Genomic DNA, 27,372 nt, shown 5'->3' on the forward strand with positions numbered 1-27,372 from the left:
CAAATAATAAATAATAATAACAGATACCAATTCCTTATTTCTAATTTTTATTTTATATTGTAGCATAGCTGATTAACAATGTTGTGTTAGTTTCAGGTTTACAGCAGAGTGGTTCCGTTATACATACACATGTGTCCATTCTTCAAACTCTTTTCCCACTTGGGTTACTACATATTACTAAGCAGAGTTCCCCATGCTGTGCAGTAGGTCCTTCTGTGCCAACAATTCTTGAGTGTATAATAATCGACAAAAACTGAATTAAGATCTTTGCATGAGTCACCTTATTTAGTCTTCACAGCCACCCAGTGAGGTGTCATTCCCATTTTATAGAGGGGGATACTGAGGCACAGAGAGAAGGAACAGTTTGTAGTGGTGCCAGGACTCAAATGAGGGCAATTTGGTGAGTCTAGGCTACTCTTCCTCGAGTTATCAGCAGAGAAGCAGGACCATATAGGCAGCACTGTCAGAGTTTGCTCAGGGCTTCCCCAGTCTGGCTCCAGCATGCTTACTCTCCACCACTACTCTCTACTGCCTTCACCCAAGCAGCATTAGCCATGCAGTTCCTGTGGGACTCTCAAAATCAACCAAAAATGCTGTGTGTGTGTGTGCTTAGTCACTTAGTCATGTCTGATTCTTTGCAACCCTGTCGATTGCAGCCCGCCAGGCTCCTCTGTCCATGGGGATTCTACAGGCAAGAATACTGGAGCAGGTTGCCATGCCCTCCTCCAGGGCATCTTCCCAGCCCAGGGGTCAAATCCAGGTCTCCCGCATTACGGGCAGATTCTTTACCTTCTGAGCCACCAGGGAAGCTCACTACGTAACATCAAATTACTACCCTGGTTGTTCAGACCGTAAAGAAACTGCCTGCAATGCGGGAGACCTGCATTCCCTCCCTGGGTCAGGAAGATCCCCTGGAGAAGGGAATGGCAACCCACTCCAGTATTCTTGCCTGGGAAATCCCATGGACAGAGGCACATGACGGGCTGTAGTCCATGAGGTCACAAAGAGTCAAACACAACTACGTGACTAACACACACACATCATCAAATTGATTCACCACCCCCAAAGACCTCCGCATCACATGTAGGTCACCAGCAAATGGAAGTTTCAGACTGGGGAACCAGGGCACAGAGGAGACGGACTAAAGAAAGCAGTCCCAGGAACCCACATGATCTTACACGGCAGACACTGGACCAGCTCCTTCTCTTTCCTTCTTCCCAGCACAGGGCTGGATGACATTTCCTACCCCCCTGGGCATTAGGTGTGGCCGAGTGATTGAATGCCAGCCAGAGGAATGTGAGCAAGAATGAAATGTGCCACTTCAGGACCATCCCATTAAAACCTTTTGTGAACAATCCTCCGAGGACTTTCTCCTGCTAGCAAACCTGGCAGAGGCACAAGACGGAAAGGACCTGGGGCTGTGGATGACTGCTCCAAGAGCCACCACCAACCTGGTCTCCACAAGTGACATGAACTGCTGTAGAGAGTGGAGATTCTTTATCTATTAGAGAAAGTGTGATGCTGTCACTTGACCAGGCCAAGGGCTGCACAGAGAGCTGATAAAACATTAGTTCTGGGTGTGTCTGAGGGCATTTGCAGAAGGCTTTTGCAGAAGATAATAGCATTTGAATTGGTGGATTGAGTAAAGATCATCTTCCCCGATGCAAATAAGAATCATCCAAACCCTCAAAGGCCTGAATACAACAAAATGGCAGAGGAAGACTGAATTTGCTGTTTTTCCTTGAGCTGACACCTCACTCTTCTTTTGCCATCAGACATGAGCATTCCGGGTTCCTAGGCCTTCAGACTGGTGCCAGGACTAACACCATTGGCTTGCCTGGTTCTCAGACCTTTGGGCTTGGACTGAATTACCACCAGCTCTTCTGGTTCTCCAGATTGCAGACAGAAGGTTGTGGGGCTTCTTGGCCTCCGTGATCATGTGAGCTAATTCCCATAATAAATCTCTTCTCATACGTATGTATGTGTGTGTGCATATATATAATATGGTGGAGGTGGTTTAGTCACTAAAGTCATGTTCAACTCTTGGCAACACCATGGATTACAGCCTGCCAGACTCCTCTACCCATGGGATTTCCCAGGCAAGAATACTGGAGTGGGTTGCCATTTCCTCCTCCAGGGGATCTTTCTGATCCAGTAATCAAACCCACATCTCCTACACTGGCAGGCAGATTCTTTACCTGAGCCACCAGGAAGCATAATATAGAATCTTATCGATTGTGTATATATATGCATGCACGCTCAGTTGCTTCAGTTGTGTCCAACTCTTTGCAACCCTATGGACTGTAGCCTGCCAGGCTCCCCTGTCTGTGGGATTCTCCAGGCAAGAATACTGGAGTAGGTTGCCCTGCCCTGAGCCAGGGGACTTTCCCGACCCAGGGATTGAACCCATGTCTCTTAAATCTCCTGCATTGGCAAGTGGGTTCTTTACCACTAGCGCCACTCTGGGAAGCGCACACACACACACACACACACACAATACATACAGAATCTTACTGATTCCTGGAAAATCCTAATACAGCAAGTAATTAATTTATCGCCCTAATCAATACATCTCACATCTGATCTCACAATAACCACCTCTTAGAATTCTTCTTCTGTTGGAAAAATGCAGGACTCAAGACTAGAAAATATCAAAGAAGCCAAGAGACAGGACCAAGCCAGGCTCAGGAGAATACACGCTACGTTTAATAGGTGTACAAATCCACACGGCAGAGCAACCATGTCACACAAACCCCAAGCATCCCAGGACTCACCTGCCCACAGAGAGGACGGTGACCTCTCCTTGGCGCCTCGGGCGGCCCTCTTTGGACTTGTTGGTGGGTTTTATGAAGTGCCACCGCTTGTGCCTACACCGATGACACACGTCCCGCTCGACAGGACCCCCCACTGTGTGCAGATGGTGGCCGCAGATATGCTTCCCTGGGGTGACCCCTGGTGACAAGGGCCCGGGGCTCACCGGCGGGCTCCCAGGAGTGCTGGGCGTCACTGGGCTAAGATAGGAAGAAAAAAAGGAAGAGGTTACTTAAAAGAAATAGCTACACCATTTGCTCCCTCTGCAATGAAAGAAGTTTAAATCAAAAGGAAAAATACCTCTTCCAATTATACAAATGGGCTTTGTGGACTGATCTCAGGCAGCAGGTACTCAGCTTTTGAGACTATACAATGACAGCTCATTGTGAACAGTAATGATGTGATTTATCACTTCTAGTTAACTGGTTGGAAATAAACCACTGCTTTTAATGACGATGCACTGCTTATCTTTGAAGTACGAGGTTTCTTTTCTTGTATGGCTGATCTCCCTTCTCATACAATCTAATTTCATGCAAACTAATTTCTCATACTTACCCAAATGCCTCCTAGATCTCTAAGCAAAGAAAGGCCCTGAATATATATACACTGGAGGAAAGAAAAACTTAAATTCCAATCCAATCATTAGATGACTTAGGAAGGAATATTTGATCCAGTCTGACTATTGGGTCAAAGGAAGAAGGCTTTTAGGCCAAGATATCAAAAGTGACGCTCAAAAGAGACGTTGATAATAATAATAATAAAAACCTAACAGCATTCTAAGCATTCGATCTTTACAAAACCTCTAAATCGGAATTATTTATAAAACAAGGACACTGAGCCTCAGAGCAGTTAAGCAACTTGCTCAAAGTCACACAGTGATGGCTCTGAGATCCAAATCTAGAAAGACTAAATCTGAAACCATGATCTTAACCATCATGCTACAGTGCTTCAGAAACAGGGGAGACTACTTTGACAACCTAGAAGAAACCCAGCCAGGCCATCCAAAGTATAAAAAGCACAAGTCTAAAGGTTAGATGCTGGCTGCTTTCAAAAGGCATGTTTCAGGCTTCTGGTCCTCTAGAAAAGGAGGAGTTAAGACAGGACAGGGCTGGCCTGACCAGGAATCTGCACTCTGATGTGGAATAGGTGGGTGTGAGTGTGGGTGTGGGCCAGTCAGCATGTCACAGCAGAGCCTGACGCCTGAGACCAGGCCAAGAGTCCCAAAGGCACATGGAGGTCTCATGATATATCAACCAGCCTTCATGCTACAGATAACCAGCCCACTTGTCCACTTCAAAAGGAGCACGCATAATTGAAGAGAAAGTCTCAAAGACCCCAAACAGCCAAAAGTTTCCTGGCTTTCGTTAAGGATACTTTTTACGTTGTTAAAATAAAAACACACAGCTGCAGCTTTCTGGGGTAAAACAATGTTAATATCACATATTAGGAGGTTGAATTGTAAGTTTAACAACATTCATTCAAGAAACATTTATCAAAAGAAAAAAAAATGAAACAATTATCTATATGTGCTGTGCACAAAATCCAATGATGGGGACTTTAGGATGCTCTAAGATGACTGAGGTGACATGGTCCTTAGATGAGGAACCTGTGGTCAGGGCTGGAATGTGGGGGGACCCACAGCCCATGAGTCTCCATGAACTACACCACCAGGGCTCCCAACACTGGCCCTCCTGAACTGAGTCACCTCACTGAAACGCGGGTCTAACGTGGCCAGTTTCACAAACATGTATGAAACAGCTAAGATGTGCTGTGTGCACAACCTACAGAGTAAGCAGAAAAAGGTCCAAACCCCTTGCAGAAAAAGGTTCAAACCGCTGGCGAGGTCACTCAGACCCAATTTGCTTCCTTGGTCCTTCTTGCTTCTGTCCACAGCACATCCTCAGGCCACCCTAGACTGAAACTTCCCAGGGCATCCCACACTTTCACTCTCCTGGGCCTTTTGTCCTGAGCTTTGTCTCCCACAAGCTTCCCCTACTTCTTGTTTCTACTCCCCATTAGACTGAGTCCTCCTTGGCGAGGATGTATGAAGGCCCAGCTCCAGCATCATGCCCAGCACACAGCAGGCACTCAATAAATGCTCTCTGAAGCATGAAAGACTACACAGAAATATAGTTGCCTGTGATTATGACCAACTGTGAAGCTCAACAACCATAATCAAAAACAAACATCCATACCCTAATACAAAAATAGAACTTAGCTGCTGCTGCTGCTGCTGCTGCTGCTAAGTCAGTCGTGTCCGACTCTGTGTGACCCCATGGACAGCAGCCCACCAGGCTCCCCCGTCCCTGGGATTCTCCAGGCAAGAACATTGGAGTGAGGTGCCATTGCCTTCTCCAATAGAACTTAGTAGGTGCTCCCAAACCAGCCCAGTTTTTCATTTAAGCATAACTAATTGTTCATGGAGGTCTTCAGTGCCCGAGATAGTCTGTATTTCTTATGATGTTCCAGTTAGGTTGGTGTGGCGGTTACCCTCAGTTTATAGATAATGGAATTTGAGCTCAGAGTGGTCAGTTAACTTACCCGAGAAGAGGGGAGCCATAAGTGGCACAGGGAAGACAATTCAGGTGCCCAGTTCCAGGGCTTCCTCCTCCCATCATGGTTCACTAACCCAGCAGTTCTCAACCAGGGGCGACTTCACCCCCAGGGGACACGGACAATGTCAGGAGACATTGTGGGATGTCACACCGCAGGAGAAAGGGACCATGGCATCCATGCACTGGAGGTCAGGAATGCTGTTAAACTTCCTACAAGGCAAAGGACAGTTCCCCACAGCAAAGAATTCTCTGGCTCACGTGTCAATAAGGACAAAGTAGAGAAACCTGCTCCAGCAGATAATTGAAAACAAAAGCCTCATAAAGTCAGGGGGAAAGCACTCACCTTTCAGGATCACACACGTTGTTATCTTCTACCATTGCTGCTAAAATGTCAACATTTGCTAAAAAAAAAAAAAAAAATTAAAATGGAATGAATTAGATGAGTGATCATAGAATTAGCATATCAGAAAAACTGGTGGAAAAACACCTAATTGAATTTCTTCAATTCACAGATGAGGCCTTGGGGCCCCGGAGAAGGCAGGGCCTTTCCCAAGGAAAGTCCAGATATGGCTCCATCTGCAGATAATTTTCAACTCACAGGAAGTTAGTGAGAGTGACAGAGGATCTATGCAAGGGAAAGCAGATCTACCACAAAGCTCTGCTTCCTATACATCATCAGCAATATAACACAGAAATTTCTTTCTCCTCTTCTCAAACCAAAGGGAAACTCAATTTAACTCACTCTGCTAAATATGTCATGAAATGCATGACCCGAGACCTATATTCTAATAACTTACATGTGTTCAAATAATTAGCCCTAAATTCTGGATACCCCATGTAATATCAAGTCTATGGGCTTCCCCGATGGCTCAGTGGTAAATAATCCGCCTGCAGCACACACAAGAGACTCAGGTTTGATCCCTGGATCAGGAAGATCTCCTGGAGGAGGAAATGGCAACCCACTCCAGTACTCTTACCTGGAAAAACCCAAGGATGGAGGAGCTTATGGGGCTATAGTTCATGGGGTTGCAAAGAGTCTGATCTTTGGACATGCCTGATCAGAGCACAGTAACAGCATCAAGTCTATCCCACACAGCACTGGGGATGAGAAAGGGTTAGTTTTTCAGGTGGGCCATTTGGTTTAGCTCTGCTTAAGGACCATACAAGACCTTAACTCTAGCCAGGTATCTTAAAATTTCAAATGCTGGTCAGGGTCAGATGCATGAGTGCTAAGTCACTTCAGTTGTGTCCGACTCTGTGCAACCCTATGGACTGTAGTCTGCCAGGCTCCTCTGTCTGTGGGGATTATCCAGGCAATAATACTAGGGAGGTGTTGTGCCCTCCTCCAGGGAATCTTCCTGACCCAGGACTGAACCCCAGGTTTCTTATATCTCCTGCATTGGGAGGCAGGTCCTTTATCACTAGGGCTTACATAGGAAGTTCACTGGTTACACACATCAGTTATCTAATATGGACTGAGTTAAATTAGACTTCTAATGTTAATTTTTAAAAAAAAATCCAAATTTGTAGGTGGAACCTAGGCTGTCAACTAAAGCAAACTGAATCTCAGCTTCTTGGGCGCCCACCCCGCCACTGTACACAGACACACATGTTACTTCATTTTTTGTAGGGTGTCAAGTCTTAAGAATAAAAGATGGAACTGAATGGTCAAGTTCCTCTTGGGTATCTCCTGGCAAGGCCAGATGTTGTGACTGACTCCTGACCCCTTTCCATTGATTTTTTAAAAAATGTTTATTTATTTTTGGCTATGCTGGGTCTTCGTTGCTCCCTGGGCTTTTTCTCTAGTTGTGGCAAGCAGGGGCCACTCTCTAGTTGCAGTGCACGGGCTTCTCGCCGCAGTGGGTTCTCTTGTGCAGCACAGGCTCCAGGCACATGGGCTCCAGTAGTTGTAGCTCCCAGTCTCTAGTGCACAGGCTTGTAGTTGTGCCACACCGGCTTAGCTGCTCCATGGCATGTGGGATCTTCCCGGATCAGGGATCAAACCCATGTCTCCTGCATTGGCAGGCAGACTCTTTAACACTGAGCCACCAGGGGAACCTCTCCATTGATTTTTAAAGTGCTGTTCTCAATACTAACCACAACAAGTTCTCTAGACATAAAACAATTTTTTAAAAAGTCACTATTTACCATGTGAGCTAACACCAACATTTAATATTCAACAATCTCGAAATTCCAAGAGAAGGAAAATTAACTCCAGTTTCAACACTGCTGCTTTTAAGTCAACAGCTAAAGATGGATCTAGTGTTCTGCAACTTTTTTTCATGACTGCTCCACCCAGAAGCTTTTTTTTTTCGACATTTTTTCCTAATTCATCCTCCCATAAAACTATAATACTGAAGATAAACAATTGTTTATGTATTATATGCATATCTGTGTTTTACATATAAAATAGTAAGGGATTTTTTGCCCCCACAATCCAATATTATCCCCTTCACAACCCTTGCAAATGCATAGAATTTTTGAAGAAATACTAATGGAACACACCATCATTTTCAAAAAGAAATAATTTCTTTGCCTTTCATGACTATCTGTGAAAATGCACAAATACATTTCCAAATATAAGTTTTGATATAAAAAGACTCATCATTACAAAAAAAAGCACTGAAATGGATCAGTAGTGCCTTCTCCCACAGGACAAAAAAAGGCATGTTACCCTCTAAGTCAAATTTAAATATAATTTAATTATTTCCCTTGAACTAATACTAAGAATTCCAAAAAACATTTTCTTTCAGATAAAGTGTTTAGGGAACACACAATAATTTGCCAGCTGACATTTATATTATGCTGCTGCTGCTGCTAAGTTGCTTCAGTCATGTCCGACTCTGTGCGACCCCATGAACTGTAGCCCACCAGGCTCCTCCGTCCATGGGATTTTCCAGGCAAGAGTACTGGAGTGGGGTGCCATTGCCTTCTCCGTTATATTATGCTATCTTTTACTAAACTTCAAAACTATTAACAAAAAGGGGGGGAAATAACAACCAAAGAAAGAAATGGAAACAAAGATAACACTAATAGCATTCACTTATAAAGATGAGCTTTTCAAAAAGTTTATATAGTTACCTGAGAAAATTAATCACCTGCAAAATGATGACCTCTGTTAGAAACATCAAATTATAAAATGCTCCCAGGAAGATAATTAAAATATATTAAAAGCATTACTTTTTTTTAGGCTTGTGTTGTATCTCATATATTCATGTATCCCTGTACTTCACCCTTATTTCTTAGAAACAATAGTAAACAACCCCTTTGTTTGCTGTGAGCAATGATTTAAGAGTAGGCTCAAGTTTTTATGCAAATAACATGCATACTCATGTAGGACCAAGACATGCACACACGCACTCATGTAGACCCTTGTCTCTAGGCTTTCACCCAGTCTATACCAGGGAGTAAATCTCAGTGAACTATCCCTTGGGAACCTTTTTGGTTTCCTGTGATGAGAAAACCCTAACGTAACACCACCATTAGCACATAAACACATGCTTTAATTTGGTTATAAAATTACTATAAAAGAGCAAAACCCAATTAAGTTCTATTAAATATACATCTCTTTGTGATTACTCATAACTCCAATAAGCTCCAAGAGACAGTTTTCCCTACACTTTTTTAAAAAAAATTTATTTATTTGGCTGCACCAGGATCTTTGTTGCATCTTGTGGGAATCTTTCTTTATGTTGCACAGGCTCAGTAGTTGTGGCAGAGGGGCTTGGTTGCTCCGCAGCATGAAGGATCTTAGCTCCCTGATCAGGGATCGAACCTGTATCCTCCCCATTGCAAGGCTAATTCTTGACCACTGGACCACCAGGGAAGTCCCCTCCCCTAAACTTGTCAACATTCTGTCCAACTATACTTCCTTTCATGGGTGTCCAAAGGATGGGAGGAGTCAGTTACAGGGCAAGCAAAACCTGTCAAGAACAGGGAAAATTTTCTAGTGAGCAGTCATTTCCAAATACTGCTTCCTCTCTTCTTTCCTGAACTTCTGCCTGATAATATGCATAGAGTAGTCAAAATCAGCCCTGTTTTCTCTCCCACCATTATTCTCTTTAAAGTTTTCCCTTACATTCAAGGCAAGATCCTGCTATGTGCCAGCCACTGTCAAAAAGCTTTGTAGACCTTCCGTGTCGGATTCACTCTAATAGCAGGCAGAATTATCATCCCCATTTTACAGATAGACACTGAGGCCTAAAGACTGTACTGACTGTCCAGAATCCCACAGCTAGAAACAGACCTAGATACAAAAACCTGGTCTATCTGACTCTAGGGTGGGTGCATTTCACCCCAACCAACTCCTCCCTACTCCTTCTCAGTCTCCACCCAAATGATGATGGTTTAACAGTTCACAGGATGTTTGCATAATTATTATGGCAAGTTTCAGGGATCTACTCAGTAATGATGGTAGTTTATGAAGAAACCCTTTTAGCCATCACACAAATTGAGTGCCAAGATGAGAATTTCACCAAGGGACCCCTCTCTTCTGCCCAATGTAAATAACCATAATCTGGGGTGCTTGGACAGTAATCACAATACTGACAGGTGCTGCTATTTTCAGACAGTGTCTGGCCCTGGCAGAGAAGCCCAGCTGGAGAGTTGCAGGTACTTTCCAAACTTCCGCAGTGATCACCCAAATGCTCTTCAGTCCTGCTCTATTTAGAAAGGATTACAGACTAGTGGGAAAATAATCAGTGTGCAGTTTAGCCAATAAATTCATCCTACAAGAGATACTTGTCTAAACGAAATGTGATTTGCAACATCCAAGACATGATAGGTTTAAACCATAAATAAGAATGTCACCATCAGTACTGGTGAAGTATTACCCCCTTAGCCAAATTAAAAATGCAAAGCAGAAGATGAGTCATATATCAGGACTGAAAGTGTTTTAAAATATGTAAAATAGGCAAAGAAAACCTAAATAAACATGAGAAAAGGGTAATGGTTTGTACTCAATTTTATTCACTTTTTTCTTCAATGTTTAAAGAAAAATTATGTTATAGTGTGCTATTTTTTAAAAATATAAAGTTAATTAACCTCAACATGGAGATCTAAATGGATATTAAGTTCAGAGTCTGTTAATGACAAAAAAAAGAAAAATACATTCTGTTCTACAGAGAATTTAAGTCTCCAAGGCAAACTAATAAAACTAGGTTATAAACTGTTAAGAGCCCCAGGTACCTATTTAATCCTCCAGCTGTGGTTTTGGCACGGGCTGGAAGCTAGAGAGGTCACTGTGTGTGAGGACCCAGTGAAATCAGATGTCTCCTGGTGGCCAAGGAGAACCAAGGCCACCTAAGGATGAGGTCACAGGAGAAATCAGAGGTGACAGACGAAGGCCCTTACAGGGAGAAGAGTGAAGAATAAGAAAGACAGAAGGCAAAGAACTGGGGAGCGGAGGAGAAAGAATGAAATCAGTGCTTTGATTACTCCACTGGTAATCAAGGCAGCAGAAACTAAAAAGCTACTTTCCAAAAGGAAAAGGACATAATTAAAAAAGAAAAGAGGAGTCCTAGAGTCTGTGAGTGTGGGAGTGAGGAAATTATATAGTCTGTTTCCTTCAGGGGCCCACAGGTTTCACCTCGGCTGTAATAGGAGAAAAGAGCCCACTGCTGGCACCATCCTGCCACAGGCCAGCTTGATGACCCTTAGGTGACTTTCTTACCCTCTGGGCCCCTGTTTCCTCATCTGCAAAATGGGGTGGTAACACGGCTGACTTCATAAGGTAGTTTGAATAATTTAATGCACTAATATTTAGAGTTCTATAAAATGCCCCAGCTGTATATGTTATCTCTTTGAAAGGAGGAAGTTTATCGTTCATCTTTCCTGACACCAGGAAGAAGCAGTGACAGTACACAGGTATGGACTCTGATGTCAGAGGCTAGAGTTCAAATCTCAACTCTGCTACTTGCAGCAGGGTGACACTGGCAAGTCAGTTATGTGCTGTAGACCTCGGTTTCTCAACAATAAATTGGAAATGATATATCTGAATCATAGGGCTCCCAGAAAACCCTTAGAACAGGCCTGGCAGTTAGCAAGCATTCAGTGCCAAATATGAAGTTATACAAGAGAACTTTAGCCCCCAGCAAAGTGTTCACAGCTGACACTTCACACCACTCACCTCTCAGTAACCCCTCATGCAGCACTCACTCACTCAGCAGCTGCTTCAGCTCTCAGAAGCCCAGGTCCCACAGGTCTCCAAGCTTCCAAAAGCCATGAAGGCAGTTTCTTTCTCTTTTTTTTTCCCCCCAACTTTTTATTTTGTATTGGAGTGAGTGATAATCACTCAGTCTTGTCCGACTCTGCGACCTCATGGAATGTAGCGCGCCAGGCTCCTCTGTACATGGAATGCTCCAGGCAAGAATACTGGAATGGGTTGTCATTTCCTTCTCCAGGGGATCTTTCTGACCCAGGGTTAGAACCCAGGTGTCCTGCATCGCAGGCGGATACTTTACCATCTGAGCCACCGGGGAAGCTGTATTGGAGAATAGCTCTTTAACCAAGTCGTGATGGTTTCACGCAGACAGGAAAGGGACTCAACCATACATATACATGTACATGAAGGCAGTTTCGACTGTGCAAGACCCAGGAGAAATGAAGGGCCATCCACACCTTACTCGGTGCACTTCTGTAATGGCTGGAGCTTTTACGCCAAGAACAAATTTCTGTACTTCTTATGCAAATTAAAATCCACTTCTTTATGCAAAAGAAATATGCACCACTGAGTCCTCAAGAATAGCATCACCAACTACTGCTCCCTGAAGGAAAAGTGAAAAAAAGTGAAAGTGAAAGTCGCTCAGTCATGTCCAACTCTGCGACCCCATGCACTATACAGTTCATGGAATCCTCTAGACTAGAATACTGGAGTAGGTAGCCTTTCCCTTCTCCAGGGGATCTTCCCAACCCAGGGATCAAAGCCAGGTCTCCTGCATTGCAGGCGGATTCTTTACCAGCTGAGCCACAAGATCTGTTTTATCTGTTTTATAAAACAGATATTGAATCCAATTGATCACTGTCTTTTTCGTTATTTTAAACATCATCCTATTAAGTTAGATCATCTGGTTTTCAATCCTGGAGAAACTGAAAGCGACAAACTAGAAGAGAGGCAAGGCAATGCTGAATAGATGCAAGAGGCCCATGCAGGGTGGTACTACTCCCTAACCATGTGACCAACCACTTGGAGTCTTCCTTTCTTCATCTGTAAAGTGGGTATAATAATATCAACTCCAGAAGAATACTGTGAGGATTAAATGATATTATGCACATGAAGCACCTAGATCAATGCCAATATGTAAAGTCCACTCTAAAGAAAAAGGAAAAGTATGCTGAACCATATGAAGTTGCTGCTTCTCTAGGTCAGAAGCACTGACTGCAGCCTGGGCCAGGCAGGCGCTGTGGTTAATAGTGAGGCTATGGGGACACAGGATCCCAGGGAGGGGCTTGGAACAGAAGGCAGGTATTTACTGAGCAGCATGGAGGGATTTCAACTTTCAGACAAAGGGCTCAGCTGTGTCAGTGCATGCAGCTTGAGACAGTGTTTACCAGGGCCCAGAGAGCGCCCAAGGAAAACATTTTGTTTTACATTCTCATGAGAATTCAAAGCATAGGGCTATTGGATATGTTGGCTGAAAAAACTGTGACCTAAAAGTTATGCACAACCTAAAAGTTGAAAGTTATGTTTTATTCAGTAGACAAATCTGAGGACTTAAGCTCAGGAGGCAAGACTCTCAGATAACTCTGAGAGACTGCTATGGAAAGACAAAGGAGGGAGCCAAGATATACAAGAATTTTTGCAATAAAGATCAGGTAGTCAGAACGTCACTGTTACTGTTAATAAAAGAAAACCAGACATCCCAAGTCAAGGAATTCAGCACTTTTCCATGTATGGGAAGATGTAAGAGTCTGGGCTCACTGAAATCATTCCTTTGATGTGCACCTCAGCTATCTGGGGCCAGCATCCAGTGTTTTCACAGCCTGAGTTTCCTCAGGACTCATAGTCGGGGAGAGGCTGTAGTCTGATGGCTGCTGGATGGCAGGCATTCTCTCCCTCTTGGGTTCCCTCAGGGTTCACCACTGTGGCGTGTAATGGACGGCTTGATGGCTATGACTTTCTTTGTTTACTGATATGAGAGGTGGCATTTTTCGTTCACAGGTATGTGGGCAGGAGTGCCACATGCCTCAAAAGTCACTTGGGGTGTGGTATCTTGTGGAGACAGTCACCAGTGTTTCAGAAAAATGACCCTGATTTATCTAATCAGGGTTAAACTAATTTAAGAAGACAGGGGTTTAGGATACATTTCAGAACGGAAAAAAATGCTTAAAGTCATTAAAGCTTAGTGGTAATGGTTTAGTCGCTAAGTTGTGTCCAACTTTGTGACCCTCTGGACTGAGCCCAACAGGCTCCTCTGTCCATGGGATGTCCCAGGCAAGAATACTGGAGTGGCTTGCCATTTCCTTCTCCAGGGGATCTTCCCCACCCAGGGACTGAACCTGGGTCTCCTGTATCACAGGCGGATTCTTTACTAACTGAGCCACCAGAAAAGCCTAGACCTTTTAAAAGCTTTAACACTTAAGAACATATCATAGAATAGGTGAACTCATAGAGGCAGAAAGCAGAGGAAGGGTTGCCAGAGGCTGGAGGGGAAGAGGGTGGAGAATGGGGAGTGACTGCTCAGTGCATACAGAGTTTGGGATGACGACAAGATTCTGGAACTAGATACTGGTGATCTTTGTACACTATTGTGAACATGTGTGTGTGAGTGTGTGTGTGCTCAGTCGTGTCCGACTCTTTGCGGCCCTGTGGACTGTAGCCTGCCAGGCTCCTCTGTCCATGGGATGTCCCAGGCAAGAATACTGGAGTAGGTTACCATTTCCTTCTCCATTGTAAATGTACTTAATGCCAATGAATTGTACATTTTAAAATGGGTGTAACAACAAATTCTATGTTTAGTGTATTTTACCACAGTATTTTTAAAAGCAGAAAAAAAGGAATAGATAATATTTGAGTGCTTATTATACCAAGCAGCTTCTGTGTAATATGTCACAATAATACCATGAGGTAAATATTATTTTAGAGGAAGAAACTGAGGCTCATGAGGTACTATGACTTTCCTCCAAATCAAGGCGATGCCAGGATTAAAAGGTAAGCCTCCAGGGCTGACTTGGCAACACTCAGACCCACTGACTCTTAGAAAACTCACTTCTGTGAAACTCTCCTGATAAGATAATGCTGGAAGCTGGGCTATTTGTGAGCTTAGGTGGAAGGTGCTACCAATAACTTCAGAAACATTGACAGGAGAATCCATACAAACTCTCTGAAGCAGGTTTTTAATAAAACATGTGAATAATGAATTGTTCTGGGCACTAAAACAGCCATACCTTCGTTTTTCATGATGTATTGGACAATCTGCCCAACGGTGTCACTGTTTTCATTTACACTGTCGTTCAACTCTGAAAGAGAAAGGGGAGGGGAGGACAGGTTACAGTTGCTCACCCGCATCAGGTCAGAGACACAGTCTCAGAGCCTAAGACTTCTCTGAACAGTCTCCAGAAAGCTCAGCTGATGACCCATGGTGCTAAGAGCTCTGCTTTCTTTTAACCTACCTTTCTCTTAGCACACTCTTAGCACACGTGACTGAAAACACACAGCGACTTTCTCAGCAGAACAGGTGCAAACTGCCCATCAATATCTTCTCAAGTCCAGACACATGCTTAATTTCCAAGATGTCTTTATCAGTCCTTACAACTATTACTCCTCTCTCATCATTTTGTTAAACTCAAAGGGGAAATGGAAAGAATAAAGATAACTAAAATAAAAACTTCTTGGATTTTATTTTCATTGTAGATATACCATATACAGAGTATTAATTTATTTCTTAAATTGGGTAATTATTCATCTCTCTCTTCACAAGACTTTGAAATATACTTCCAAATGATCTAAATGTTGGCCATGGTTAATTACCTACAAACTCAGTTTACTTTGAGAGACTCTGTACATGGGATAGTCTTTAGGAAAAAAAAAAGTCAAACCTTCAGTCTAAAACTGATTCCTATCATTCGCTTCCATAACACAAGAAAGAAAAAGGAGGGTTGACCTAGAAATCATGGTGTGGTATATTACCCATGTAATCTGGAAAAGTGTCTTCTCCACCCAAGCCACTCCCTCCCCATGAACACGCACGTCCAGTTAGACAGTGCACATGCTGACCACTAAGCCAACCTACACAGCGTCTGCAGAGGATGAGAGAGAAAGGTCCCGCTTTCTGTTGACAAACATTCAGCCTCGGTTTGCTCATAAACTCACACATGACTCATCGTGCAACTGTGCTCACTCCCTGCCTCAAAGGTCAGTGGGGGTGGGAAAAACCAACAGGCCAGCAAGCTGGCAAGGAATGAAGAAGCTCCCCAACTCTGCCCGTGATCCCACTTGAAGGGTGACCTACCCCAAATGTCACATTTCTGCAAAAACTGCCCTTTGAGGTCTGAAAAGGATAAGCAGAGTTACCAACTATTCCCCAAGGCCCAAAAGGATGGTTGAAAAGTACATTTGTGGTGAAAACAGGGCTTCACCTCTCAGGGTTTTCAAATACAATCCAGAAACTCCATGTGAGGAGGAAATGCTGAGACACTCTGAGGTCAATCCAAAGGTACCAGCTCTTGTCATTTTTTCATTGCACTGTTCACACAACCATTTACTTAATAAACATAAACTCCAACCTCATATTAGGTTGGTGCAATAGTAATTACAGTTTTGGACCCTGATTTTAAATCATTATAACTAGCCTCAAACACACCTTTAGTAATCAAAATAGGAGCCATTACACTCAAAATATTTTTGCCAAAGAGAAATAAGCTTGTTTATTCTTGTACCATAAAAATCCGTGCTTCAGGATTTGATGAACTCTTGGAAAGCATTTTCTACCTCCTGTTGGTTGTGAAAGCATTTTCATTTTCCCTGCAAAAAGTTGTCAAGATGCTAGAAGAAGCAGTAGTTAGTTGGCTACTCGGCAGTATGGCAGATGAGACAAAACTTTATAGCCCAATTTGTTCAACTTTTGAAGTGCTGGTTGTGCAACATGCAATCGGGTGTTGTTGCATCTTTTTTGTTGACCAATGTCAGCTGCACGCATCAGTTTTCAGTGTATCTCATCAATTTTCTGAGAATACTTCTCAGATGTAATAGTTTTTCTGGGATTCAGAAAGCTATAGTGGATCAGACAGACAGAAGACCACCAGACAGTGACCACAACCTTTTTTTGGTGTGAGTCTGGCTTTGGGAAGTGCTTTGGAGCGTCTTCTCCATTCAAACACTGAGCTGGTTGTCTCTGGTTGTTGTATAAAATCCACTTTTCATCGTATGTCACAATCTGATCGAGAAATGGTTTGTCGTTGTTGCATAGAATAAGAGAGGACGACACTTCAAAATGACAGGTTTTTTTTTAATTTGCAGTCAGAGCATGAGGCCTCCCCCTTATCAAGCTTTTTCACCTTTCCAATTTGCTTCAAAATACCAAACGACATAGAATGGTCAACATTGAGTTCTTCAGCAACTTCTCCTGTAGTTGTAAGAGAATCAGCTTCAAAGATCTTCTCAACTGGTTGCTGTCAACTTCAGATGGCTGGCTACTGCGCTCTTCATCTTCAAGGCTCTCGTCTCCTTTGCAAAATTTCTTGAACCACCACTGCACCGTACGTTCATTAGCAGTTCCCGGGCCAAATGCGTTGTTGATGTTACAAGTTGTCTCTGCTGCTTTCTGACCCATTTTGAACTCAAATAAGAAAATTTTCTGTCTAACATAATTTCCATAGTCTAAAATACATATAAAATAAGCAGCAAGTAATAATTCATTAGCAAAAAATACAAAGCATACACATTAAAATGATGTTGAAGAAAGTATTCTAATATCAAATGGCAAAGTTCAACAATGCAAAACCACAATTACTTTTGCACAACCGAATCAATTTTTAAAGATTAACTCCCCTAGCAAAACTAGCAGCACAAAAATGGTGAGACCTATTCAGTTATCCTATTGTTCTTATTAGAATCTAATTCAACAGCAACAGTAAGGGTTACTATATGAAAAAAGTGAAAGTGTTAGTTGCTTAGTCGTGTCTGACTCTTTGTGATCCTATGGACTGTAGCCCAACAGGCTCCTCTGTCCACAGGATTTCCCAGGCAAGAATATTGGAGTGTGTAGCCACGCCCTTCTCCAGGGGATCTTCCCAACCCAGGGATCCAGTCCCAGTCTCCTGTGTCTACCAGTACCGCAGGTGGATTCTTTACCGTCTGAGCCAGGGAAGCCCAAGGGTTAATATATACTGAGTGCCATTTGTGACAAACACCAAGTGTATCTTCTCTCTAATTTCACAATACTCTTACAAGGTAAAGATTCTTGTCCTCATTTAAATTAAAATTTTAATTAAATTAATAAAATTAAAGTTAAATTAAACATAGCGGTGATTTACAGCATATTAATTGCCCAAGGCCACAAAGTCAATAAGAGTAAATTACTTCGTAGTTATTTAATAAATGAAAGCAAAGTTTCTAACTCTAGGTGTGGTTCCTATAATATTTACAATGATGCTATACCATAGCATCTGCCTTTAAGATGGATCATTTTGTAAAAGTGCTGGTGAGGGTGTAGAGAAAAGGGAACCCTTGTGCACAGTTGGTGGAAATTTAAATTGGAACTGCTTCTATGGAAAACAATATGGATGTTCCTCAAAAAATTAAAAATAGATCTATCATATGATCCAGCAATTCCATTTCTGGGTATATACCCAAAGGAAATGAAAACAAGAAGTCAAAGTGGAAAGATATATGCACACCCCACTCCAGTACTTTTGCCTAGAAAATCCCATGGACCGGGGAGCCTGGTAGGCTGCAGTCCATGGGGTCACTAGAGTCAGACACTTCTGAGCGACTTCACTTTCACTTTTCACTTTCATGCACTGGAGAAGGAAAAGGCAACCCACCCCAGTGTTCTTGCCTGGAGAATCCCAGTGACGGGGAAGCCTGGTGGGCTGCTGTCTATGGGGTGGCACAGAGTCGGACACTACTGAAGTAACTTAGCAGCAGCAGCATGTTTACTGCAGAATTATTCAAACTAGCCAAGATATGGAAATATCCTAATGTCCATCAAAGAATGAATGGATAAAGAAGATCCACTGATCAGTAGTCAATGAGAAGAAATAGATGTTTTTCTGGAATTCTCTTTTGTTATAATCCAACAGATGTTGGCAATTTGATCACTTGTTCCTCTGCCTTTTGTGTACTATACTTATCAAATTTATAGAGAGACTAGAACTGAATGATTCCTACCCTAAAAACAACTGACAATTACGTGATAGAGGTGTTAAACATCACTACAAGGGCAATCATATTACAATATATAAATGCACCAGAATAACGTGTTGCACACTTTAAATTTACATGATGTTATTACATCAAATATATTTTGATGAAAAAAAGATGGATCATTTGCTTTACAGAGACAGAAAACATACATGACTCATTTCTTATTAAAAAATTGTCTGCACTCACATGCCCACAAAAAAAAAATAATCCAGATTTTTACCTATCTTTTCAACCTTTTCTCCTTCAACGTCTTGCTCAGCTTCTGTTGTACATCGATAGCCTTTCTTCTTAAGCAGGTGGCAAATGAGGACGCCAAAGAGACCCATGACGAAGAACACAGGGACAAGGGCATATGCGATGTATTCCGGGTGTCCATTCCCATTGTTGTTAGTGGGTGAGGGCGTCGTCTCGGTTTTGGAGGGTAACGGGTGGCTGCCACTATGATCTGAGGAAGAAACATACACAGCCGCGTCAGATGTCTACTGGAGACAAGGAACATCTGACAACCTTGGGAAATGTCCCTGTTAAATGTGAGCCTGTTTCCAAAACCACAGGTCAGGCAGAGGCTGGCGGGTCCGGCAGGACAGGCACATGGGCTTGAGTTCCTATCCTGACCCTGCTACTCATAACCTGGGCCCCCTTGGGGTAATTTTTTTTTTAAAGCTCTCCAAGCTAGCCTCTGCTTCTTCATCTGTGAGATTATCTATACATCGTGGAGTGAATGCACAGTTTCAGCAAAGGGTGCACATAGAGTACACACACCATCACTAGGTGGTATCATAGCAGAGTCCTTAGCGGTTAAAAGCACAGACTCAGGAGACTTGGGGTCAAGTCCCAGCTCCACCACTTTGCAGCTGTGTGACTCTGGACAATGACTTAATCTCCATGCCTTGGCTTCTGATGAACAGACATACTAACAGTACCCAACCCACCCCTCAAGGCTTGTTATGAAGATGAAATAAATGAACACACATAAAACATCTAGAACCATTTCTACAGCAAAGCAAATGCTCAACTACATGGCAGGCATCGTTTTAGGCATTTGTAACTTACCACTGAGCAAAACAAAGACCCTTGTCCTCATGGAGCATATGTCCCAGAAAGATTTAGTAAACTGACTGATCTAGTGCATGAAAAAAGAGAGACAAATCCAGGACGCATCAGGTTTTGGCCTAGGGGCACACATATAAAAATGGAAGCACGCGCATTTGCGTATTTGCTCACCAACCCAAATTATCATTTATGGCATGACTGTTGTATGAAAAGCACCAGCTGGGAGCTGGATAGAGAGTGGAAAACAAGACAGCATGCCCAGTGCCAGCTTGGAGCCTGTAGGGTAGCACTGGAAACGGGCACTAAACACCTGGGCAGGCATGAGAGACTGGGAGAAGGTATGCATGGGGCACTAAAAGAAATAGGAACAGTGGGGACCTATTTTATGACTTCAGAAACAGTGCAGCTGGGAAGGGGGCATCTACGGGGGAGAAGGAGCCATTTGCTTCTGGACACGTCAAAGTTCCACATGGACTTACACCAGAAGCAGCAGGATATCTGGGCCCACGAGTGTGCCAGGATATACAGGGAACTGAGTCACCTCCATGAAGGAGTGAGAGGGAGAAACATCCCAGCTCATACAATATAAGATTCTACCAGTTAAGATAATGGAGAAAGAGCCAACTGTGTGGAAAATCAGCAAAGTATCAATTCACACACACAAGATAAAAAGGGAGTTATCACACAAAGGAGGGGGTCAGGAAGGATGAAGACTAAAGGAAAATGTGGGGTTTGACTGAAATGAAGTCTCGTTATTTGGGGTACTCAGATTCTGAAGTGATACAATGAGGTTTTCTGCATCACAGAGATTTACACATATTGCTTAAGAAACCCAGAAACTGGGAATCTAGATGCATTTAACTACAAACTCTCTCGAGAGTATTTTGGTGGGGAAAAAATGATCACATGAGGACAAATACCAGGTGTGAAATGACCACATTTCATCACTGCAGCAAACAATATCAAACAGAGACCACAGGACAAAGGGCTCCCTCACTTTCAGATGGAAATAACCATTATCTCTGCCCATGAAAGGAAACTGCTGGTTTCTCAGGTTTTGTAAAAGGTGGCATTCTTTATATTATCATGAAACCTCTAGAATCTGGGGATAAGCTACATATTCATTCTGATTTCTCTCCCAAGAATATAATTAAACGGATGAATGAATAAAAAAGAGTACACATACACACTTCCCTAAATATATGCAAACATATCATCCAAATTAGGGTTTAACATCAAGACTTAATTTCAGTAAAACCAGAAATATTTAACTCCCTTAGTAATTCTAAGCATTTTATTTATTAATTCCTTTTAAAAACATATTCCATGCAACAGGAATAGCTAAAGCAGGCAACATGTTAAGACTGAAAGAGTTTTACTCAGAATCATGGTCAGTTTCAAGCTGGAAGCGATAAATTCTGTTTAGGAAGCAGCAGAAACAGGAATGAAAGCAGGGGGCTCAGACTTGAAGCCAGGCAGCTCCTCCCGAATCAGGTGGTTAAGAATGTGTATTCATCATTAACTTGACCTCTAGGAAACCCTTGAAAATACTATGAATTCACAGTTTGTGATTTACAGACAGGTGTCAGTCATTTAATCTCATAATTACCACACCATGGAAAAAGCCGAGGAAGATACGACTCTAAATTAGTGAAACATGAATTACAGAGATGCACTGTAGCTAAAAGGTCAGACTGCCTAGCATAAATAATTGCTTGGCCACTAACTAGGCATGTCACCTTGAATAAGTTTTTTAACTGCTCTGTGCTCAATTTTCTCATCTGTAAAATGGAATCAAAATGATTGTACCTCTCTACAATGGTTTCAAAATGTGGCCCCAAATTCTTTGGCAGTCATTGTTTTAAGCCACTAAGTTTTGTGGCAATTTTTTATATAGCAAAGTAACTGGAAGACTATTTGTTAAATTCACTGTGAGGATTACACACATTAATGTGTAAAGCACTTAGAGTATTTAGGAAAAGATAAGCACTATAAAAGTGTTTACTCTTGGGCTTCCCTGTGCTCAGTTGGTAAAGAATCCGCTTGCAATGCAGAAAACCTGGGTTCGATCCCTGGGTTGGGAAGATCCCCTGGAGGAGGGCATGGCAACCCACTCCAGTATTCTTGCCTAGAGAATCCCCATGGACAGAGGAGCCTGTTGGGCTACATTCCATGGAGTTGCAGAGAGTCAGACATGACTGAGCGACTAAGCACAGCACATAGAAGAGTTTAGTTATTATCTTGATAGAACTGCACTATCCAATACAGTAATCACTAACCACAAACAGCAATTTAAATTTAAGTCAATTAAAAATAGATAAAATTTAAAATTCAGTTCCTTAGGTGGACTAACCACATTTCAAGTGCTCAACAGTCATATGTGGCTAACTGGTCCATATTAGAGAGGTCAGATAAAGAACATTTCCGTCATCCCAAGAGCCTCTTGATAAAGGTAAAAGAGGAGAGTAAAAAGTTGGCTGAAAGCTCAACATTCAAAAAACTAAGATCATGGCATCTATTCCCATCACTCCATGACAAAAAATGGGGAAAAAGTGGGAACAGTAGCAGATTTTATTTTCTTGGGCTCCAAAATCACTGCGTATGGTGACTGCAGCCACAAAATTCAAAGACGCTTGCTTCTTGGAAGAAAAGCTATGACAAACCTAGACAGCCTATTAAAAACCAGAGACATCACTTTGCCAACAAAGGTACATACAGTCAAAGCTATGGTCTTTCCAGTAGTCATGTATGGATGTGAGAGTTGGACCATAAAGAAGGCTGAGCACTGAAGAATTGATGCTTTTGAAGTGTGGTGCTGGAGAAAATTCTTTGAGTCCCTTGGACAGCAAGGAGATCAAACCAGTCAATCCTAAAGGAAATCAACCCTGAATATTCACTGGAAGGACTGATGCTGAAGCTGAAGCTCCAATACTTTGGCCACCTGATGTGAAGAGCTGACTCAATGGAAAGGACCCTGATGCTGGGAAAGATTGAGGGCAAGAGGAGAAAGCGGTGACAGAGGATGAGATGATTAGATGGCATCACTGACTCAATGGATGTGAGTTCAAGCAAACTCCAGGAGATGGGAAGGATAGGGAAGCCTGGCCTGCTGCAGTTTATGGGGTCACAAAGAGTCAGAGGCGACTGAACCAGTGAACAACAAGAAGTTATGTTGTACAGCCCTGTTATAGACTACAAAGAATCACTAAAGAGCAAAATGTTGACCAGAGAATCCCTGTTATCTACCTCAGCAATTTAAGAATAACTTTTAAATCACAAATCAACTATTCACAATTAATGCCTAAGATACTGGTTAACTTAGGTAGGCTTAATTGTTTCTTCAATTTACACTAATAATCTGCTTAGAGACACCACGTCCATCTTTTGTCTTCATCCTTACCTGACTCATATTTAAATTCTGAAAAAAACTGAGTCCAAATTAATAGCAAAGGTTGTTGTAACATTATAAAAAGTCAAAAACAGCAACAAATGCATGTTTGACAATGGGATAATAATAAAATATCTGAGTCAACCATTGTCTGTCCATTTGACGGAATAATATGCACCATTTAAAACTATTCATGAAGATTTTGTGAAGATATGGGAACATACTTATTATCTAATAATGAATTTTAAAAGATGGATTCAAAAACCATACATACTGTAGGATCAAACTAGTAAAAAATAAATAAATAAATAAAGTACATGAAGGTATAAACTACATGAAGAAATAACCAAAATGGTAAGTGATTCTGAGTAATTGAATAATAGGCTAATTATTAATTATATTTTTATGCTTTTCTGTAATTTTTTAAAATTCTTACATATATATTATATATGTACCAAGGTGATAGACACTTTAAAGAAAAAAAAAAAAGATATACAGCAGAGGTTGTGAGCCATTTGAGAGTCATGGATCACCAATCCCTTTGTAAAACTGTTGGATCCTATGGTTCCTATTTCAAAATTGTGCCTCCAAATTCTGTAAGCTCTGGACCCTAAGTTAACAGAAGTGCAAGTGAGTTGATAAGGATGATGCCCAGGCATCTGCATGAATAACATGGTGAACACTGGTGCCATTCACTGAGATGAAAAATATCTGGAAAAAAAAATCAAGTTTGAATGGCGCTATGGGTTGAATTTTGCCTCATCCTCAATACATATGTGGAGAAGGCAATGGCAACCCACTCCAGTACTCTTGCCTGGAAAATCCCATGGATGGGGGAGCCTGGTAGGCTGCCGTCTATGGGGTTGCACAGAGTCGGACACGACTGAAGAGACTTAGCAGCAGCAATACATATGTGGGAAGTCCTAACCCCAAGTACCTGAGAACATGACCATATTAGGATACAGGGTCTTTTTACAAAGGTAATCAAGTTAAAATGAACTCTTTAGGGTGGACCCTAGTCCCATGTGGCTGTTGTCCTTTAAAAAAAAAAGGAAATTTGGAGGCAAAAACATGACATGAAGATAGAGATTCGAGTGATGCTTTGGAGAAGCCAAGGAACACCAGAGACTGCCAGCAAACCACCAGAATCTATAACAGAAACATGGAACAGACAGACCCTCACAGCCCTCAGAAAGAGCAACCCTGCTGACACTCGTCTTGGAGTCCCAGCCTCCGGAACAATAAGACAATGAATTTCTCCTTTTTACGTCACCCAGTGTGTGGTGTTTGGTTACAGGGTACCTAGCATAGATTAGCAGAGAAGGCAATGGCACCCCACTCCAGTACTCTTGCCTGGAAAATCCCATGGACGGAGGAGCCTGGTGGGCCGCAGTCCACGGGGTCGCAAACAGTGGCACACAACTGAGCAACTTGACTTTCCCTTTTCACTTTCATGCATTGGAGAAGGAAATGGCAACCCACTCCAGTGTTCTTGCCTGGAGAATCCCAGGGACGGGGGAGCCTGGTGGGCTGCCGTCTATGGGGTCACACAGAGTCGGACACGACTGAAATGATTTAGCAGCAGCAGCATAGATTAGTATATATGCTAATGTAATTGCATGGAGAAGAACTATATGTTTTTGAACATGTAGTGATAGAGGTAAATAAGCAGGGGACCTTCAAATGGAAATACCCACTGAGCAACTGGAAATACTCCATGAGGAACTAGGAAGAGAAGTCAGGACTCTAGCTTGGAACACAGAAGAAGGAGTTTCCAGAAAGAATGAGCAGTCAGCTAGGTGAGATGCTTCAGGAGAGAGCAACTAAAACAGGAAGGAAATGTAAAATGGTGCAGCCACTATGGAAAATAGTATAGAGGTTTCTAAAAAAAAAAAAAAAAAAAACAGACAAGAATAGAACTACCACATGATCCAGCAACCCCATTTCTGGGTGTCTATCCAGAAGAACTGAAATAGGATCTTCTGCACTGCCACACTCTTCGCGGCCAGGGGAACAAATGTTCTGATCTTTGAGCAGATAAAGAAATGTGACATGTATGTGACATGAATCAGATCCCATTCAGCTTTTTTAAAAAGGAGGAAATCTCACCATAAAGGACAACAAAAATGGACCTGGAAGACATTATTGTCATTGTTGTTGCTGTTGTTCAGTCACCAACTCGTGTCCGACTCTTTGCAACCCCACAGACTGCAGCACACCAAGCTTCCCTGTCCTTCACCATCTCCTGGAGTTTGCTCAAATTCATGTCCACTAAGTCAGTGATGCCATCCAACCATCTCATCCTGTGTTGTCCCCTTCTCTTCCTGCCTTCAATCTTTCCCAGCATCAGGGTCTTTTCAAATGAGTCAGTTCTTCTCATCAGGTGGCCAAAGTATTGGAGCTTCAGCTTCAGCACCAGCCTTTCCAATCAATATTCAGGGTTGATTTCCTTTAAGATTGACTAGTTTGATCTCCTTGCTGTCCAAGGGACTCTCAGAAGACATGAGGCCAAGTGAAATAAGCCAGTCACAGAAGGACAATTACTGCATGATTCCACTTCCATGAGATTATCTAAAATAGTCAAATTCACAGAAAGAGAGCAGAATGGTGGTTTCCAGGAGCCAGGGGCAGGGAGAAATGGGTAGCTGCTATTCAATGGGGATGAAGTTTCAGTTATGCAAGATGAATAAATTCCAGATATTTGCTGTACAGCATTGTGCCCTTAGTTAACAATACTGCATTGTGCACTTAAAAATTTGTTAAGAAGATAATTCTCATTTTAAGTGTTCTTAGCACAGTAAAAAAAAAAAAAATAAAAAGAAATAAATAAAAAGAAAAAAGAAACACTCTAAGAAGAATCTTTTGAAAGAGAATTGAGAAAAACTCAAGACAAATTGGGCCACGTAGAAGTTCACATAAGAACAAATGGAAACTCTTCAATTGCTAACTTAGGGAGCAACTTGGAACATTTTCTTAACTATCCCCTTGTTGTGCTTTGCTACCTTTTTCTCCATAGTCTCTTGAAGTAAACTTAAAATCCTAAAACACATACATACATCATACATAAAATGAAAAAATAAATAAAATAAACAAGGAAAGAAAAACCATTCCGTGGGAGATCTTTGTGGCCTTGGAGGGAGCGGTTTTTCATAGACCAGAAGGAAAGACTAGATTCCCTGAGCTGAGGAGCAGAAACAGCTCAGTTTGCTCTTTCTAGAAGCTCGATATGAGCATTAAGAGTAAGGGAGTTCACCTTCAGCATAACGGGAAGAAATTTTTATTTGCCTTTTTGAATTCTTTTTTTTTCCGGCTGCATTGTGTGGCACATGGGATCTTAAGTTCCCCAACCTAGGGTTGGGCCAGTCCCCAGCAGTAAAAGTGTGGGGTCCTAACCACTGGACTGCCAAGGAATTCCCTGGAATTTTTTTAAAATGACTGAAAGCAGAGTGTTTCTTTACAGGCAGAAAAGGAGCAAAAAGGAGAGTCTGAGACAGTGTGTAAAGTGATGACCTTGAGGAACTGGAGGAGATGATTTCCGTAAGAAGGAAGGAGGTGGATTAAAAACTTGAACAGGTAAAAGGACACCTCGTTCTCCAAAGGCAGGGGGTCCATGAGTGATCCTTTAGGGTGGGCGGAAGGTCCACGAATGAAAAGATGCCTGGGAGCCTCCACTGTCTCTGAAGGTAAGAGATGGCATCTGTTGAGACCCCAGGGAAGAATAAGGGGCCTGTGGGGACAGTGAGGCTTAGTGGAGAGTCTGCAGGAATGGGAGAGGACTGCAAAGGCATTCGGGGCACAGCTGAGATGGGCACCCCAAACCTGCAACTGGGCTAACCCATGAGAGAGGGCCTCCGGAGCAGAAAAGAAAAACAAGAGATCAGACACCAGGGTCAGAAGGGAGTGTAGGGCAAAACAGAGGAAGGAAGAGGTTGGTAAGAGTTCTAGAAGTGCTGGAAGTCTAGTTCAGACAGGTTTGTTACTCCTCTATTAACTACCAACAAGAACTACCACCATCACACTATGGAGCATTTACAAGCCACCACTAAGCTAAGCACTGACTCTTCAAAGCAAACTTCCGACACAGCTACTGGCATTCTCCCCATGCTACAAATGGGGAAAGGAAGCACAGAAAGGTCATACAGTCTTCTCAAGGTCACGTTGCTACTACATGGCAGCTCCTAGATTCAGGCCAGGCAGTCTAG

At 42.5% G+C, this 27,372-nt stretch overlaps 1 protein-coding gene across 4 annotated transcripts in view; it reads right to left on the bottom strand.

The window, feature by feature from the left end:
- RELL1 (RELT like 1) overlaps window positions 1-27,372 on the bottom strand; it is a 96,692-nt gene that overhangs the window by 37,539 nt on the left and 31,781 nt on the right. For all 4 annotated transcript variants that reach the window (XR_009494805.1, XR_009494803.1, XM_059887669.1 and 1 more), the window contains exons 2-5: window positions 18,950-19,174; window positions 14,751-14,822; window positions 5,710-5,767; window positions 2,775-3,011 (exon numbers count right to left, since the gene is read on the bottom strand). Coding sequence is in view for 2 of the 4 variants with exons in the window: in XM_059887669.1 (XP_059743652.1) it covers window positions 2,775-3,011; window positions 5,710-5,767; window positions 14,751-14,822; window positions 18,950-19,174 (592 nt within the window). In the remaining 2 variants the exon portion in view is untranslated. The remainder of the gene's footprint in view (window positions 1-2,774; window positions 3,012-5,709; window positions 5,768-14,750; window positions 14,823-18,949; window positions 19,175-27,372) is intronic.

The sequence above is a fragment of the Bos taurus genome, chromosome 6 (assembly GCF_002263795.3).
Source record: "Bos taurus isolate L1 Dominette 01449 registration number 42190680 breed Hereford chromosome 6, ARS-UCD2.0, whole genome shotgun sequence".
Classification (NCBI taxonomy): domain Eukaryota; kingdom Metazoa; phylum Chordata; class Mammalia; order Artiodactyla; family Bovidae; genus Bos; species Bos taurus.